The sequence below is a fragment of the Terrapene carolina genome, unplaced genomic scaffold (assembly GCF_002925995.2).
Source record: "Terrapene carolina triunguis isolate 2854851 unplaced genomic scaffold, T_m_triunguis-2.0 Scaffold110, whole genome shotgun sequence".
Classification (NCBI taxonomy): domain Eukaryota; kingdom Metazoa; phylum Chordata; order Testudines; family Emydidae; genus Terrapene; species Terrapene triunguis.
The window spans coordinates 5,191,403-5,211,127 of record NW_020664461.1 but is presented as its reverse complement, the minus strand read 5'-3'; the positions used below and the strand labels follow the sequence as shown (position 1 = coordinate 5,211,127).

Here is a 19,725-nt window from a genome sequence, read left to right as displayed (position 1 = left end):
GAGCCCCCCGGACCGGTGGCCAGGACCCGGGCAGTGTGAGTGCCACTGAAAATCAGCTTGCGTGCCGCCTTCGGCACGCGTGCCATAGGGTGCCTACCCCTGGACTAGATGATTGCAATGGTCCCTTCTGACCTTAACATCTATGACTCTAGAATCTGTGACACACGAGAGGCCTGTAACCCTCTGCATCCCCTTGCCATTCAGGATTAAGAGGTTCCTGGGTCACTGGGACAAACAGGCAACCTCAGCTAGCAAGCCTTGTTACTGCATTGTGGCTGCTAATGGGTTAAAAGCCCTCTAGTTCTTCCCATGTTTAAATTCTGCTTTCCTCTGATGTAAAGATCCAGAATACTAGCAGGTAATCATGGCCTAGATCCCCCAGACGTGGTTATTTCTTTAGCAATTTTATTTTACACCTACAACGTTCTAGCTGGGTGTGTATTCCTACCGGTAAACAATCTGTTAGAGAGGCTGAGGCTGAGGCTACCTGAGCATTGTAGAGCTGTGTCTGCCAAGAGCGAGGAGAATCGTCCTTTCCCATGTGTGAGATGTGGTGAATGCAAAAAGGGTTGGCTAGAGAACGTGATTAAAATGGAGAGAAACTATCCACAGTCATTATCAGTCATTTTATCAGCCACCTTCTCCCTGTTCTTGTTATGATCATGAATGTTCCCTCTGTCTGGTTTCTTCTCCTGCGTGTTAATTCCCAGTCGTTTCCCAGTGGGAGGACACTGGAAGAGGAGTAGAACACTTCTCTCATAATTGGCCCCATCCCAACGTCCTAGGCTCCTCCCTCCTTTTTTATGTTTTCCACTTTCGGCAGCTGTGGGATATTTCTGGAGGCTAGTGGCTCCCGGGTAGCTCTGAAAAGGCCAGTGTGGCACGGAATGAGACGTGTTCATAAGGGCAGCTTCCAAAGCCAAGTGGCTGTGTCCATCCCACTGGTCTCTCAAGTTTGCTGAGTAAACACTCTAGGAAGACCAATTAATGGGGAAGACACAATTACCCTGTTTGTTTGTTTGTTTTTTATTCTGCACCATGCGTGTGCGTGGCAGTTTACAGAGCAAGGTAGTCCCTTATAAGCTTACAGCCTAATTCAAGTATGACCCAGCAAGGGATGACAGTAACTCTAGGGTAGAAGTGGGACATGGGAAAATATGATTCACGCACAGGAGGAGTATGCGGCATATGGCATCAGTTAGAGATTTTCTTGGATGTTTGGCTAATGATTTTTGATCAGCTGTGACCAGTACTAATGCTGTGTCCAAGGGGAGGATGAGAACAGCTGTCCCTGGTGGATTTTCTGAGGATGACAGGGACATGGCATCTGTGTTATCTAACCACCTGTGCTTGTTTTGCTGTCTCCATTCCCTAGAGTGCATCTGATGGATTTTGGAAGTCAGTGGCTACCCGTGTCCCAAGAGAACCTCATGAGATCCGCATCCTGAATCCGTACTTCATCCAGGAGGCAGCTTTCAGCTTCATTGGCCTGCCCTTCAACAACGGCCTGATGGGCAGAGGGGTAGGTGCAAGGTGGGGGAAAGAAATCAGAGGGGATGGAAGAAGATGACACCAGAACTTAGTCTGTTTACACATCTGCTGCTGGCTGAAAAGGAAATGTGAAGTATGAGGGTGCTGACAGCAGAACATATCCTGTTAAGTGAGTCAGTCGAGATTGATTGGAGCATTCGAACAAGGCACCTAGTGTAAACTAGCAGAGTGAAAACACGTGTGTAAAGACTTAAAGAAACATGTTTATCGTATTGTATAATTTGGGAGACAATCTGTGATCATTTAATCAGACTGTATCGTAATGCTGCATGTACACAAGGGGGCCGTTTGGCATTGCCGACTTGTGTGTGTTTTACCGTGCGATCTTAATGTTCCGTACATTTTTCCTCCTAGATTAATTCCTCCAACCCTGTGATCAGTTATTCCTCTTCTTCTGACTCCCTTCAGTGGGTCAGTATCTTTCTGGCAATGATAAGGCCAGAATTTGAACGCAGTGTTTTAGGTGTAGTTAACCCAGAGTCATATTGAGATAGACTGTTGACTCCATGCTGTGTGGTGTGATGGCTTTGCATACAGCTCCAAACTGCATCCCAAATTGGGTCCCAATCTTCAGTGTTGAGATGTGAGAGGTTAATGTGCGTTGGCTTATGTCCTCATTAACAAGAGCAAGTGTGAATCTATCCAGGACCCTTTTCATCAGCTCCTGTAACCTGACCTTTCCTTCAGGAATATAGCAGTTGCCAGGCCAGATCAGAGCAAGAGGCCCCCTAGCCCAATATCCTGTCTCCATAGTGGTCAATGTGAGCTGTTCTGGAGGAAGGTGCAAAACATACATATCACACACACAAAAACTACATTCAAATAACATTCGTAAGGTTGCAGGGTCAAGCTCTCAAAACTGAGGAAATGCCAGAATTAAGGCTGCCTGTGCGATCTTAATTCAGCCCCTTTGTGAATCTACATTAGGACAATCATTACTTATACAATCACATACTGTCATTTCCACACAAATCCTGCCTCATTCAGTGCACAGGATGGATGGTGCTCACAGAATGAACAGCTGTTCAATAGTTTGTTTTCTCCTTATTGTTCAATGTGTGGCCCTGTTCCTTGTTCATTGCACACTTCAAACCTTGCTCAGAAGATAGAATTACAGATTTCCCCACTGGCTTGTCTCTGGGGCTCTCCACTGTAGTACCTGAATGCTTCACATACATTCATTTATTTATTTTCACAACACTTCAGTGAGATGAATGGGTTTTATCCCCATTTTCTCCTTTGAGTGCTCTGCCTAGTCCTACTCGTGGGATGCTCTGACACAGCCTGAAGGGTAGAACTCTAGCTAGCAGCAGCCTTTAGAGCACTCACATGCCTCCCTCTCCTCCGTGAACATGGGAAATCCCAAGGTGAGGGTACAAACGGGACGGGACGCTCCCACAGCCTCAGTTCCTTCTAACCACGAGCAGCAGAATGGTTTTCTGTGAGGCGCCAAAGTCCCCTCGGGTCTGAGATTAGTTAGCTGGTTTAAATCTTAGTTATGAAGTAGTTAAATTGTTGTCAGTTAGGTAATAATATAGTTACAGTAAGTTAGTTACTTGGTATGGAACTGAAGAACACGCCTGGTTTCAGAAGATGTGTATTTTGTCCGGTAGTGTTCTTGGCATCAGATACACATGCTAATGCCTCCCATGTTTAAATGAAGGACACTCACCCTCCAAGTGTTCAGTTTGCTCAGTGTTCACAATGAGGTCAAAGAAGGAAAGACAAAAGAGGCTTCAAGCAATTCTCTTACAAGAAGTACAGTTGGCAAAATCCTCCAGAACTTGGAAAGAACAAGATTCCAGGAAAGCCCACAGGCTGGCCCTCCCTGGCAGCAGACATGTCTACTAGAGAGAAAGAGAAATCTTCCTCCTCTACATCTACTGCTAAAAAAATCCAGTGACAAGGATCAGAAAAGGAAACCCACTGAGGTGTGGGCCTCTTGTTTACAGACAAGCTTTTGGATAAAGTTTTGACTGGTAAGACAGCTCTCAGCAGTGTCAGCCTCTTTGAAAAGAACCAATCCATGGGAGAGAGACTTTTCTGAACAAGACATATTTAAGGAGCCAATGCACAATATATATCCTCATGGGAAGGTGAGGAAAGATTCTTCCTCAGGTTGGATATTCTTGGATCCGGATGAGCCAGTTCTGAAGGTCAGGCTTAAGTAACTGGTGAGATGAGGGGATGCTGCGGCACCACAGCAGGTCGTAGTCGAGGTTCGTAGATCAGATCCATCCCTGGTTCAGACAGAAATTGAATCAGGTATCGTAAGCGAACAGGCAGAAGACGTATGCAACAGCCTCAGATGTGTGTTTCTCCAGAAAGGAGAGGATGTGTAGAAGAATTTAGAATTTCTCCTCTAGTTTCACCACCTAAAACACCCTCTGTTTTCCCAGAGAAGAATTTTTCTCACGTTTCCTTGTCCAGCCAAAGGTATAGCTGTCTCCAGTTCTTTCTGAACCGAGAATGACCACAGAAAGGAGTAAGAATATTGATTGCAGACCAGACTATGGATTGCAGACAAAGATCTGTACAACCAGAGCCAAATATGGTTTTCTGCCTGACTGGAAAATGCCACTTTATAGTTGGGCCTGTTTCTTTTACTGGTCACAGCTGTGGTTTCATGTCTCCATGATTGGCTTTTCTGGCAACAGTGCCCGGGTGTGATCAGCCTGATTGCTGTAAGCAGGGAAGACTGTCCTCTCCCTTTTGCCTATGCTCAGTATGGGGCTTGTAAGCCCCATCACACGCCCAGATCCTTTTCAACAGTACGACCACCTAGCCAGCGATTCCCCATTTCATACTTGTGCACTTGAACTTTCCTTTCTAAGTGAAGTACGATGAACTTGTCTTCATTGAATTTCATCTTCTTGAATTCAGACCAGTTCTCCATTTTGTCAAGGTTGTTTTGAATTCTAATCTGGTTCTCCAAAGTTCTTGCAACCTCTCCCAGCTTGGTGTCATCTGTAAATTTTATAAACATACTCTCCACTCCACTATCCAAGTCATTAATGAAAATATTGACTAGTACTGGATCCAGGACTGACCCCTATTGGCCACTGTTGGTAGACAGGATACTGGGCTGGATGGACCTTTGGTCTGACCCAGTACGGCCATTTTTATGTTCTTAGGTTCTCACTAGATACGCCCTCTCCATTTGACAGCGAGCCATTGATAACTACTCTGTGCCTACGGTCTTTCTTCAGGCTCTGCTGACTTGAATACATCTAACTTACGTAAATATTCTTTAAACTGTTTTTTCTCTGTTTTGGCGTGTGTTCCTTCCCCCTGGTTGTCAGTATTACTTGTGCTGAGTATCTGGTCACCATTACCCTGTTTAGTGGAGACTCGGGCAAAACAGGCATTAAACACCTCGGCTTTCTTGATGTCACCAGTTATGAGCTTTCCTTTCCCACTTCATCTTTCTCTTGCTCCTTATGTATTAAAGAACCTCTTCTCGCAACGGGTCTGCCTCCCGCCTCCTTCTGGACCTTAGAACAAGTGTGACCTTTAACACTGTTTACTTGTGTTATTTTCTAATTTCAAAAAAGTGGGGGGGGCCTTCATCCCAGTTTGGATTTAAGGAAATTAAACACACACAAAAAAGTTTCATTTCCACAAGCTTTCTCTAACTTCTATAATCCCTTCTGGATTGGTTTGTAGCTCTGGATTTAAAAGACGCATATTTTCATATTTCAATCAGACCTTGTCAACAGAAATACCTGTGCTTTATGGTAGGAAAGGACTGTTTTCGGTGCAAGGTCCTCCCCTTTGGGTTGTCTACAGTGTCCAGGGTATTTACAAAATGCCTATCTGTAGTAGCGGCATACCTAAGAAGGCAGGGGATGTTTGTGTATCCATATGTGGACAACTTGTTAATATAAGTGTAATCCAAGGAAAACATCATAGAAATATAAGACTGGAAGGGACCTCGAGAGGTCTCTAGTCCAGTCCCCTGCGCTGAAGCACGACTAAGTATTATCTAGACCATCCCTGACAGGGATATGTTTAACCTGTTCATAAAAACCTCCAAAGACGGAGATTCTACAGCTGTCGCGACTGTGACGTGGGTGGTCTGATCAAGAGGTCAGAGCAGGAGTCAGGCCAGGTCCAATACCAGGATGTCAGAGTCCAAGACAGGCCAGAGGGCAAATCGAGAGTCAGGTATCAGGAGATCAGCAGCATGCAGTAGCAGCAAGTATATCAGAAAGAGCCTAGCTGCATGGATCACTTTCTGTTCCTGCGCATGGGTTCAGTAGAGGCTGGTGACCAATCATATCCCATGACTGAAGTCCTCTGCAAGAGTTCAGCTGCTATTCTAGCAGCTGGCAGCAGGTCACTGGGTGGCAGGTTGGGACTACCTTAGTCTTGAGAGCCCCGTGGACCAGCGTTCGAGACCCCTGGTCCCTGACAACAACCTCCTTAGGTAGTTTGTTCTAGTGCTTAACCACCCTGACGGTTAGCAAGTTTTTCCAAATGTCCAATCTAAACCGACCCTTGCTGCAGTTTAAGCCCATTGCTTCTTGTCCTATCCTCAGAGGTTAAGAACAATTTTTATTGCTCCTCGTTGTAACAAACTTTTACGTACTTGAAAACTGTCATCATGTCCCTTCTCAGTCTTCTCTTCTCTAGACTAAACAAACCCAGTTTATTCAATCTTCCCTCATAGGTCATGATTTCTAGACCTTTAATCATTTTTTTTTGTTGCTCTTCTGTGGACTTTCTCCAGTTTGTCCACATCTTTCCCAAAGTGTTGTGCCCAGAATTGCACACAATACTCCAGTTGAGGCCTTATCAGTGCTGAATAGTGTGGAAGAATTACTTCTCATGTCTTGCTTACAATACTCCTAATACCCCATAATGTTTACTTTTTTTGCAAAAGTATTACACTGTTGACTCTCACTTAGTTTGTGATCCAGTGTAACCCCCAGATCCCTTTCCGCAATACTCCTTCCTAGGCAGTCATTGCCCATTTTGTATTAGTGCAAATTGATTGTTCCTTCCTAAGCATAGTACTTTGCATTTGTTCTTATTGAATTTCATCCTATTTATTTCAGACCATTTCTCCAGGTTGTCAAGATCATTTTGAATGCTAATCTTGTCCTCCAAAATGCCTGCAACCCCTTAGCACTTGGTATTGTCCTCGAAGTGTATAACTGTACTCTCTATCTCACTGTCCAAACCTTTTATGAAGATATTGAATAGAACCAGACCCAGGCCAGATCTCTATGGGACCCCACTCGTTACGCCCTTCCAGCTTGACTGTGAAACATTGATAACTACTCTCTGAGTACGGTTTTCCTGGCACTCACCTTATAGTAGGTTTGTCTAGGGTATATTTCCCTAGCTTGTTTATGAGAAGGTCATGTGAGACAGTATCAAATGCCTTACGAAAGTCATGATATATCACATCTCCTGCTTCCCCCCTACCCACAAGGCTTGTTTCCCTGCCAGAGAAGGATGTTATAATCTTGACAAATCCATGTGGACTGTTACTTATCACCTTATTATCTTCTAGGTGCTTACAAATTGATTGTTTATTTGCTCCATTATCTTTCTGGGTACGAAGTAAAGCGGACAGGTCTGCAATTCTCTGGGCTGTCCTTATTCCCCTTTTTAAAGATAGGTACTGTCGGAGAAAAACAGAGTTCTCACTCCTTCCACAGTACTATATTTGCCCTTTTCCAGTCCTCTGGGATCTTTCCCATCCTCCATGAGTTCTCAAAGATAATCACTAATGGCTAGGGCCCTACCAGATTCACAGCAGTGAAAAACGTGTCACGGGTCGTGAAATCTGGTCTTTTGTGTACTTGTACCCTATACTGTACAGATTTCACGGGGGAGACCAGTGTTTCTCAAATTGGGGGTCCTGACCCAAAAGAGGGTTGAGTGGGGGTGTCACAAGATTCTTGTAGTGGGGTCGCGGTATTGCCACCCTTATTTCTGTGCTGCCCTCAGAGCTGGGGGGCGGGAGAGCAGCGGCTGCTGGCCTGGCACCCAACTCTGAAGGCAGCGCCCTGCCAGCAGCACAGAAGTAAGGATGGCAATGCCAGACCTTGCCACCCTTCTGTGCTGCTGCCTTCAGAATTGGGTCAAGACCCCTACAGTGACAACACTGTGAAATTTCAGATTTAAATATCTGAAATCATAAATACTATGACCATGAAATTGACCAAAATGGACCGTGAATTTGGATGGGCCCTACTAATGACTCAGAGATTTCTTCAGCCAGTTCCTTAAGTATTCTGTGATGTTTTCGTCAGACCCTGCTGACCTGAAGACATCTAACTTGTCTAAGTAATTCTTAACTTGTTCTTTCCCTATTTTACCTTAGATCGTAGCTCATTTACCCTGATAGTCACTAGGTTAGTCACCTGATCACTGCTAACCTGTCTGGGGAAAACTGAAACAAACACGGCAGTTAACACTTTGGCCATTGCTTTGGGTTTTGTTGCTGTTTTTCCTGCCTCGTGAGTAACCAACCTGCCCTGTCCTTGGTCATCTTCTTGCTGCTCATGTACTTGTAAAATGCTTTCTTGTTGCCCCTGGCTGGTTTAATCTTGTTTTTTACCTTGGCCTTACTAATTTTGTCCCTACATGGTTGTGTTGTTTTTTTTAATAGTCATCCTTTGTCATTTGAACTAGTTGTCACTTTTTATGTGACTCTTGTTTGAGTTTCGGTTTGTTGAAGATCTGGTTAAGCCAGGGTGGTGTCTTACCACACTTCCTTCCTTCCTACACATTGGGATAGTTTGCTCTTGTCCTTTAATAATATCTCTTTAAAAAGCTGTGAATTTTCCTGACCTCTTTTTTTCCCATAGACTTGCTTCCCACAGGATCTTGCCTACCAATTCTTTGAGCTTGCTAAAGTCTCCCTTCTTGAAGTCTGTCTGTCTTTATTCACTGTTTTCCCTCCTACCATCCCTTAGAATCATGAACTCTATCATTTCATCATCACTTAAGCTTTCTACCTTCACATTCTTGACCAGTTCCTCCCTGTTTGTCAGAATCAGATGTAGAACAGCCTCTCCCCTAGTTGCTTTCTTCATCTTCTGCAATAAAAGGTTGTCAATGATGCAGTCCAAAAATGTGTTGGGTAATCTGTGCCTTGCTGTATCATTTTCCCAAGAGTTGTCTGGATAGTTGAAGTCCCCCATCATGACCACCACCATCATATTACATGTAAAGCAAATATTGTCCGTTTGCCATTCTGGGATTACAGATAATTGGGGAAAGTCGTTCTTAAACTCAGCTCAGAGAATCCTCTTTATAGGGGCCATATAGTGACCATACTGTGGCAAGAGCCTTTCTCCCAGAGGGGAGATGTACAAATAAAAATCTCTCTATAGCTCCGTCTCCAATATCCACCCCCAACAGATTCTCCTTTTTCTCGAGTTCCTGGGTTTACTGGCATCAACCATGACAGTGACACCATATGCTTGTCTTCAGCTGAGGGATCTTCAGCACTGGTTACCAGTACTGACAATCCAGGCTTACATAGCAGGCATCACAAATTAGTAATTCCACCACAGGTGTGAACAAATGCTGAGAATGTGATGAAGAGTATGCTTTCCGATCCCCCTCCGCCATCAGTACTACTTCACCACTGGGATAGGCGCTGTTAGTTGGAGCTCAATGGTCATCAAAAGAAAAAGAGCTACGAATCATGTATTAGAGCTGAGAGCAATCAGACCGGCTCTATAGTCATTTCTGCCTCAGGCAAACCCAAGGTACTTCAGGTGATAACAGAAAATATGACAGCATTATATTATCTGAACAAGCGGGGGGGGCCTCATTCTCCATAGTTACACCTGGAGACAAAGAGTCTTTGGAACACGTGTATAGAACACGATGTTAACCCAATAGCAATCCATGTATCAGGGGAGCAAAATACGCTTGCAGAACATCTGAGCAGGTCCACATGTCAGAGGCACGAGTGGCCTCTGATGGACAAAATAGTAGCACACCTCTCCAGGTTCTGGGGGAATCTGATAATAGAGCTTTTTGTGTCCAGCAGCAACAGGAAGTGTCCGAAATTCTGTTCAAGATCCAGCAGAGACAGGGACTCGACATCAGATGTCTTTCTAGTACTCTGGGCTCAGGGCTTAATGTATGCATTTCCCCCATTTCCCCTCATTCAGAGAGTGATACGGTAAGAACAGACAAAGAAAACAGTATCAGAATTTTTTCATGTGGGGAAACAACGTATTTCCCCTTAGCCTCATTCTCAGAAACCACTGAACCGTTTTGGCCAAAGTCGTCCCCCCACCCCCCCCCCACACACACCCCAAAGTCAGCCCGAGGCAGTCACCCAGCATGGAAAATGTCAGTCCAGATTGTTAAAACTTGGCAAAACTATAAGCAACTGAAAACAGGGTCTTATAATGGCAAGTGTTGGGCAGCCTTAATAATGGGCAGTGCTCCCAGCCCTATTTATAGAAGCCTTCCATAGACTGTTATAGGATAACCTGCCCCCGGGAGACTTCCCCCCTAACCCCTATAGACGGTGCCTTAAGCCCTGACGAATGGTTCAAATCCCTTCCAAAACTCTGATTATTGTAATGTTTACTATTGTCTCTCTGTCTATTCTTGTTACCCATGTAAATATCTAATCTTTATTTTTATCCTGCTGAGCTGGTCTCTAATGATATCCAGTGGCAGTGAGTTCCACAAGCCAAATGTGCATTACGTGGGGCTTGTCTACACAGAGAGTTAGTGCACGGTAAGCCAGAGTGTAAACTGACAGCACACTAGCTTACCCTGCTCTAACTCAATGCGTGGACCCTGCTACAGTGAGCTAAAAGTTCAGTGGTGCACTTTGATGTACCGCCACCGAAGTGCGCTAAGGAACTTCTAGTGCACTGTAGCCAGGTCCACATGGGGAGATGGTGCGCTGCAAGCTAGTGTGCTGACGTGCTGTGCTTTAACTCTCCATTTAAACAAGGCTGGGGAGGTCCTTTGATCCACTTTGAACTTGCTACCTTTCCGTTTCATGGAATGCTTCCTGGTGCTTGTGTTATGAGAGAAGGGGACTAGAAGCTCCTGATCTACTTCATTTCAACAACAAGTTGTTTGTCTACTTTAGCTTTATCATGTCCCCTCTTCTGTGTCTCCTATCTAAGAAAACGAGTGCCAATCTCCCTGTATGCTCCTGGTCCCTCTCCTTCCGGTTCTCTGAATCTCCTCTAGTGCTGCTCTGTCCTTTCCGAGCTGGGGAGACCAGGAGCGAACACCGTATTCCAAGTGAGGGCTCTAAGGCAGAGTCTTCTGCAGAGCTGCACGTATGTGCGGTAGGAGAAGTAAGGACGATGCTGCCTACAGATTGGGAACATCATTCCCCACCATGCACTCTGCCCCACCAGAGCTCGCTGTGCGGTGGAACATCATGTCTGTAACAGGCCAGCTCCCCGGGCTTGCTGCTTTGTAGTGAGCGGTAGAGCAGTCCAGTGCTCACAAATCTATTGGGAGGGAGACCACAGCAGGCACGCTGGATTCCCTAGCTCTGTGCTTTCTGGTGATAGTTTTATATTTCCTCTCCCTGTGCCGGCACACTTCGACTGTTCTTCATTAATAACTAAATGCGGGGAGAGAGAGAGAATAATAAAACCAGTTAAAAATCTCAGACTTGCCTCGGAATGGCATGCCTCAGACAGCTTCTGAACTGAATCTCCCTGGCCTCTCACAAAGGCCCTGTCTCTGGGTTCGTCTTACGACACTGAGTCCTGCACCTGGCACTTGGTGAGCTAGGGAGTTCTGTTCAGAGAGCTAGTGCCACTGACTGCTTGCTCCTAACTGAGCCAGCCCAGAGCGTGTTAGTGCATTTGATCTGACGGATTAAACGCATTTTTTGTCATGCTGTGAATGAAGAGTGAACTGTTTGGAACCATTGGGAGTTCGGTGCTTGATTTTTGTCCAAGTGCTGATCGGTGGATGCCTGGAGATAGGAAACACTTCGGACGCAGCCAACGTGCCCCATTAAAGAGCTGCAGACAGTCTAGGAGGACTGTTCGTGTGCAGAGGTCCGTATGCTCTGGTGGCGTTCTGCAGCACACGCACACACATGCTGTCATGCAGTTCTGGATGCACCGAATTTCTGCTCTGGCAAGTAGAGTTCCCTACTCCAGCCATTCACTCCAGGTAGGAATCCACTTAGCTGACTCTTGCTGTTTGCTCTAGTGGCTACCCTGGGAGGAGGTGTCTGCCAGGCCCTGAGGAGGGACAGAAACCACCAGACCTTTATTTTCTCTGGACCTGGTTTTATTTTTAAGCATTGTGTCTTAATACACGAGATATTTCATTTGCTCTGAGAGGAACAGCGAGTATCCGGAAATGAGAATGCTGTGAACTGAAGTTTATGAGGTTTTGATAGGTTGTTTAACACACATCAGATTGGGAAACCAAGAGGGCTTAATTGGAACCTGATGTTTCACTTCATTGGGCATTTAGAAGAAAACTAGTTTATGAGGCTTTCTGAGAAGCAGGCTTTGTGGGTGACCTCTGTCGGATTGTGTAGCCGATAGTTCGCGCCATCGGCAGCGGAGCCAGGGGCAGGTAGGAGCTGGAACAGCATGATGCAGTGATTCCATCAGAGCTTGCCTGAAGGGAAGGGAGGAAGGTCCTGTGGGTGCAAATATGATGTTTAACGTAATGCAAACTCTTCCATCAGTGAGCTTCCAGGGCTGCCCCTGGTGCCCAGTCTGCCTTCACTCCAAAGGAACATGGCTGACTTTTGCAGCAGCCCGGAAGCTGAGCAGTTACAGAGGGGAGGGAGAGTAGGACCCTGTAGCTACAGGTTTAATATAGACCATGTCACTGGAGCATTGAAATGGGAGAAGGAAATGGGACCCTGCGGGTCTAGGTATTGTGACTCATTCTCCCAGACCGGGAGTGTTCCTGGAGGGAATTTAGCCCCTATAATGCAGGGATATCAATGAGCATAATCCAGATAGTTTCACCAGTGAGGCTGTGGGGAAAGAAAACCCTACAGCTGCATTACTGCAGCCTGTTCAGTCCAGAGCTGTGCTCTAGACACACCTGCCCCTGGAACTGCGGTGAGCGTGCGAGGGCTCTGTGTTGTCAGGAGGGGACGCGGGGGAGGGCAAAGGAAAGCCCTGAGGAGCTATAATAAAGCTGTGTCACACTGCAGGGTCAGACTTTCCACTGGGGAGTCTGCTCGGGGGCGGATTGGCGCCCTGCACTGCTCATGCGTGTCAGGCAGGCCTCGCTCAGGAGGATCAGGGCTCAGAGACTCCTCGATAACCAAGGCCGACATGAAATCCGCATCAAGAGCAGTAATATTCCACTCATCTTTGTTTGCAATGCTTAAATCAACGTCCAGGCTCCTAGCGCACCACATATGGTAACAATATGCTGCCAATTACTGTTCGGGCTTTCGCAGTGAGGTTGAGGAGGGTAAGTAAATGGTTCAAGGCTGATCTCCAAGCGTTTTTTCCAGGATTTAATAAAGGGTAAATTCAGGGACTTCCTCTGCTTTGCTAATGTAATTGGGGCCAGATGGGCCCGGAGGATGGCAGCAGGTCCGAGGAAGAGGCGTGTTCAGGTTGCATGTGCAGCACGGGTGTCAGAAGGTTCCTTTAAAGCAGCATGGGGTTAGATTGGGACACAAGCTCACTGGGAGGGCAAGTCCAAGGCTGGACCAACTGTGAACAACGGCCCCTCTTTGGGAGTGAGCAGACGTTCCTGAGGCTGTGACAGTCCATTTGTGGCAGGGATGGGGAGCACGGTTAGTCCAGACTCCTAAGAAATGAGCAAACCATTTCCGGTGCTATGTTGTCTCTGCTTTGTGGGACAAGTTGGAGGCAAGGTTGGTTGGGATCCCAGTGATGTCCATGGGAAACTGCCTCTCTCCCAGCGCTGGGCACACAGAGGGGCAGGGGCTGGCTCTGGGGCCCCAGTGGGCTTGTACGCTTGCTGACCTGCTTCTCCTGTATGTAGCGTGTCAGTTGAGGGCCAGGCCAGGCCATCTCTTTCACCCTGCCAGGTGACACTGGGAGTTGAAAATCCCAAATTGGTCAGAGTTGAGGATGTGTCATTATGTATTAGGCTACTGATAGGGAAGGGATGGGAGCTGCCTCACTTGGGACACATACAACTAGACTAGGCAAAATGCTAAAATGTACAGTGAACAGTTGGGCTGCGGGGGGAGAGACTGGCGTCTTTGACAATCCTCCTCAGGCCCCAGAAGCCCCCTGTGAGCTCCATGCAGCCCAGGTTCTGAAGACTTCAGCAGGGCATGGCTGGCCGGGAGGAGGAGGAGGACAGGCCCTTTATGGAGCTTCATCCCCCGAGCACCTGTAGGAAAACATCCAGGGGAATGAAAATTGACCCTGGCAGCATTAACTCCTGCAGGTTTCACCCATCATCTCAACTGCCCAGGGGGAGGTTGTGTGGCCCAAGGGCAGATGGGGGCAGAAGAGTTCTGACCTTTCCGGTTATTCTGCCCTAGAAGGATTAGGTGTTTTTTAAATGGTGTAATGTACCCACACACAAATATTCTGCTTTCTTGGAGGACATGCCATTGGGAGCCAGGCTGCTGAAACCATGGAAGCAGGCGTAGCAGCGTCCCTATCAGGCCAGAAACCTGGCAAATAAGGCGATTTGCTCTTGGGATGGCGTGTGAGCATCCTAGTGCTCCCTGGGGAGAGCTAGCCATCACTGATGCAGCGATCGCACGAGTCCCCCAGTGGCTGTTGCCGGGGTACCATGTGTGCGCTATGCGGAAAGGGGGGCCATGTCAGCGCCAGGACACTTTGTCCATCAAGATGGATCCAGAGCAATTTAATTGGTGTCCCTGTTGGCTGCACTGACTGATTGGAATCCGGGATCACGGCGTGTGGTGCCCAGAAGGGCATTTCAAATGTCACACTTGTAAATGAACAGGGCCAGAAGTGCTCATGCTGCCGTGCTGGAACAGATTGTCTGTGGCACAATGAGCTGTGAAAATGGGACTCTGCAGCCCAGAGTTTCCTTCTAATCCTTTGTTTTGTCCTGTTATGGAAACAGCTGAGATTTTCAGAACCTTTGTTAGGGAGATAAAAATGTCTCCCAAGGCATCACGCACTGGCCAGGCCTGGCTTGGCCAGGAGGAGCTGTGAGCAGGAATGTTATCAGCATGTGTCAGGCACCCAGCCGTGGATCACCGCCTCGGCAGAGTGCTGACAGCCCTGCTGCACTTACGGGATTAACCTTTGGCACTGCAAAGTTAGTGCTTCATTTCCCAAAGCTCCTCTTTGCTGGGACGAAGCCGTGTCCATGACGGGCAGGCGACCCTTCCCTGGGTGCCGGTGGTAAAACCCCTGCTTGGTGAGTAGACGGGGAAGCAGTGCCCCTGAGGTGCCTATGGTAACCTTGGGTGGGGGGGGAGGGCAAGCAGTCATCTGAGTTGTGACCCTTGCAGGACAAGGGTCCCATCACACCATCATTAAGCTCTATTTTCTTGGCAGGAGCTGTGGCCTCGTCACTGCATGAGGGCTGTGTATTGCAATCCTTGGGTTCCTGCCACTGTGTGTGTGTGTGTGGGGGGGTGCACAAGCAGTGTAAGGAATGGAGGGAGCTGATGGGTCTGCCATCCCCATTATTCCAGTCTCAGCTGTGCTTCCTTTTCCTGCACCGTATGCCATCCTAGGAGGCAGATCGAGAACCAGGGAAAGGGGCCACTCAGCTGCATTTCCAGTTAGTTACAGCAATGGTTCGAGTTAAACACAAGCTTTGAGTCTGCAAGAGAGTGAATGTACTTCTCTGTAATCTCTGCTGGACTGTTAAATCCATCAGCACTGCCAGGCAAGCTACTGAGTGTCAAAAGAGATCCCCTCTTCCTGATCCCCATGCTGCCCTCTGCAGTGCCAATCATCTGCCCAGGAACCCTCCTAGACAACAGAGTTGGGAGTAGGGTGGCAAGGTGCCCAGTTTTTAACCAGAAAGTCTGGTTGAAATGGGAACTGACAGTGTCCAGTCAGATCTACTGACCGGACACCCAAAGTCCAGTTACTGTGGGCATGGAGGCACCAGGTCATTACCCGTGCCAGCCCCTACTCAGCCAGCGCCACCTCCTACCTGCATCGGGCAGCTGCAGCTCCCAACCCAGCTCTGCAGGTGAGTTCCTCCCGACCCGGGGAGAGGGGAAAAGCAGCTGGGGACGGGGGTGGGGGAAAGAGAAGCGAACGGGGGCGGGGCCTTGGGTGGAAAAGGCAGGACCTCGGGAGAAGAGGCGGGGCAGAGGCAGGCCCTCGCAGGGAAGAGAGGTGGGGTGGGGGGGTTCTGGCACTCCTGCTTGAGTGTCCAGTTTTTAAAGATTACAAAGTTGGCAACTCTAGTTGGGAGAGCTCATTACACGCCAGCTCAACAGTGGTCAGAGTCCTGAGATTGAAGCACAAATCATTCAGGAAAGAGAGGGAGGGGCTCTCCATCTTCCATTAAATAGCCAAACTAAAATCTACTGGGGCATCACATTTCCTCTGTTGGTCAGTCACTACCTTGTCCCTTCTCTCCACCATCAAATCGCTGACAGGTTCAGGAGAATCCCCCATTTACAGAAAGAGATGAGATGGGAGGCTGGGGCAGGGACGGGGGCAAGGAAAGCAAAGAGGCACTTTTGGTTGTCTCTGATTCAGGTTCTGTCCGCATGGAGTCAGCTTCAGCCTTGGATTTTGAGCTCCTCCGGCAGGGACCACGTCTGTCTGTGTGTTCTGTAGGATGCTGAGCACTTTCTCGGTACTTAATAAGTGACTAACTTTCTATTTAAAATGGTGCGTTTTCAAATTCTGGACCTTTTGTGTCATAAGAGCTACTCGTCAGCAACACTTCAGTTCGGGAGAGCTGACCACCAGGCACCGTCTGACCACCTGAACTACGGGACGTTTAATTCTTGTAGTGACCATTTACCACGGGAACATCTAAAACAGCTCAGCACCGTAATAAAGGAGGTAATAAATAACAGCTCTTGGCAAATATTTCACAGCAGTCTTCACTTGATGCGGCAGACACTGCATCCAGGTCCTTTTCCACTGCAGTAGTGATGAGGCAACTTCCTGGTGTCAGTTGTCTGGGTTTCTGCGAGAGCTACAATCAATGGTGGAAGATTTACTTTTCAATGGCCAGAAGCTTTTTCCAGATTCCACGGACAACTCACTTCATACCTTAAAGGACTCTAGAGTGACACTTGGGTCTTTAGGGATATACACAGCTGCAAATAAAAGAAAGTTTAGCAGGTCTCACTTGGCCCAAAGATCCTGCCCTGCTCAATTTTCCGCCGTCCGTGGGCCACCAGAACCACTGGCTTAAGAGGTCACGGTTTCAAAAAAAAGGCTTGCAGCTACCTCGACTGCTTCAGCCCAGCCATCCACATTGTCCAGACTAGACCATCAGACAAACAGGTGTTGGGGGCCATTACTTCTGTTCATTCTATCCATTTACCTCCATCCCACCCTTCCAGCCTCGTCAGGGACCTGTCTCATGATCAATTGCTGACACAGGAAATCTCATGGCTCCTTCATCTAGGAGCCATAGACCCAGTCCCACTTCAACACGGGAAAAGGGCCCTATTCAAGAGATTTTTTGATACCCAAGAAAAACAGGAGTTGGAGGCTGATATTAGATCTCAGACAATTGAACAAGCATGTCCGACATCTGAAATTCAGGCTGGTGTCCCTAGCAGCCATAATTCCCTCCCTGGAACTAGGGGGCTGGTTTGCAACCCTTGACCTCAAAGATGCATACTTCCACATAGCAATTCATCCTTCTCAGTAAAGATCTCTTTGTTTCATGTTCAATCACAATCATTACCAGTGCCAGATTCAACCTTCTGCCTGTCATCCTCCCCAAGGGTGTTCTCCAAAATCATGGCAGTCTTTCCCTACCTTGACAACTGGCTCCTCCAGGATCGGTCATGTCAGGAGGGATGGTCAGCAGTTCAAACAACAACTTAATTATTCCAAAGTCTAGGCCTGCAGATAAATCTCGAGAAATCGATCTTGATCCCTATACAACGAATTCTCTTTATGGGGCATCTTTGGATTTGATCATGGCCAGAGCTTATCCCCCTCTCGACAGGTTCCTTACACTAAAGAAGAGTGCAGCTCAGCCCTCACGTTTCAACAAGGGCATGTCTGCAACTGCTGGGGCACATGGCAACTTGTGTTTTTGTGACGCATAACGCCAGGTTGTATCTTCAATGTCTCCAGAGGTGGTTTAGGACAGTTTTTGTACCCAGCAAACAGTCTGAACAAGCAGGTATCAGTACCCAGCCGGGTCCCACAGTCACTCACCTGGTGGATGAATCCTTCCAAGGTTTCCTGTTCAACCAGAATCCCCCTACGGTCATGTTAACATCGTACACTTCCCCCTGGGGATGGGAAGCACACTTGGGTCCTCACGCAGACCAAGGCAAATGGTCACAACAGGAACAGTGCTTGCACATCAATCTGTTGGAATTAAGAGCAATCAGAAATGCTCGCCTGCACTTTCTTCCCCTACTCAAAAACAAGCCCATCAAGATCATGACAAACAAACAGCATGCATGTATTATATCAATTGTCAGGCAGGGTGCAGTCCCCTTCACACTGCACCAAGCGACAAAGCTTTGGCACTGGTGCATAGCTAATCATCTCGGCTTCTGACCTCCCAGCTACACAAAACACTATGGTGGATGACCTCAGCCAACATTTCTCCCTAAATTACAAGTGGAAGTTGGATTCTTCAGTTCTCAACAAAATATTCCTAGCCTGGAATTTCCAGACATCGACCTCTTTGCCACACCAGCCAACACGAAGTGCAGGAAATTCTGTTCCAGAAGGCGACAAAATCCCCAATCCCTAGGAGATGCTTTTCTCATTACGTGACCAAAAGATCTTTTTGATGCATATCCTCCAACTCCATTGCTTTTAAAGATCAAACAGGACCACGCCAAAGTCATTTTGATTGCACCAACTTGGCCAAGGCAAGTTTGGTTTCCTTACCTCATCAAACTCACCTCTCACCCTCCATGGCGGCTCCTGAGCATACCTCGGCTAGTATCTCGGTGTGGGTCAGATGCTTCACCCCAGTCTGGACATTCTGTAACTGCAAGCTTGGTTCCTCAGTGGTTCTTGGGACTAGAGATTGCCCGTTCATGGGAAGTATAAAAGGTACTTTTAAATAGCAGAAAGGAAACTACAAGGCATACGTACCATCAGAAATGGAGAAGATAACTTTGGTGTAATGGGTGCCATCTTTCTCCTGTCCACTCATCCCTTTCCTCAATCTTGGATTACCTGTTGGAATCGAAAAAGGCAGGCCTTCCTATGAGTTCCATGAAGGTTCATTTAGCTGAAATAACAGCTTTCTATGTGCCAGTAGACGGTTTCTCAGTATTCACTTGTCCAAGCACAGCGAGATTCCTAAAAGGATTTATCAATCTTTTTCCATATGTTAGAGCCCCTACACCACTTTGGGATCTCAGCCTTGTTCTTAACTGCCTTATGAAACAGCCCTTTGAGCCACTAGCTAGGTGCTCACTGCTACATCGGTCTATGAAGATGGTGTTTGTGGTGGCTATCACTTCTGCTTGAAGGTTTGTGGAGACGGGGCTCTAATGGCAGACTGTCCTTTTACTTTGTTCTTCAACGAGAGGATATCTTTACAACCTCATCCAAAGTTTTTATCTAACGTGTCCCCTGAATTTCACATCAACCAAACTATTCACCTTCTGGGGGTTTTCCTAAGCAGCATCAGTCCATACAGGAGTCTGCCTTTCATATGCTAGATGTTAAGAGGGCACTAACCTTTTATTTGGACAGGACTAGGCCACTCAAGAAGACCCCCTTGACCCTTTGTTTCTATTGCAGACAGGTCTAAGGGAGCACCTGTCTCCACGCAGAGGTTTTTTCTGAGTGAGTCTCTGGATGTGTTATTGCTTGTTATGGTTTCGCTGAGGTTACACCTTCCCTAAGAGTGCCTGCACTCTTCTAGATCACACTCTACATCTGTAGCCCTACTCAAAGACGTTCCAGTTGCTGAAATCTGCAGGGCTGCAGCGTGGTCCTCAGTGCGCACATTTTCCAACCTCTGTGCCCAGTTCATGCTGCAGGATCAGATGTGGCAGCGAGCAACACAGTTGTTTCTTCGGTGACGGACTCTACTCTGAAACTCCCACCTCCTTAAAGGGTTACTGCTAGG

General features: G+C 47.4%; 1 protein-coding gene across 4 annotated transcripts in view; it reads left to right on the top strand.

Annotated features, from left to right (window-relative positions):
* Positions 1–19,725, top strand: part of ST3GAL3 (ST3 beta-galactoside alpha-2,3-sialyltransferase 3) — a 333,313-nt gene that overhangs the window by 276,927 nt on the left and 36,661 nt on the right. For all 4 annotated transcript variants that reach the window (XM_026651916.1, XM_029911606.1, XM_026651917.2 and 1 more), the window contains one exon: positions 1,376–1,522. In XM_026651916.1, the coding sequence (XP_026507701.1) occupies positions 1,376–1,522 (147 nt within the window). The remainder of the gene's footprint in view (positions 1–1,375; positions 1,523–19,725) is intronic.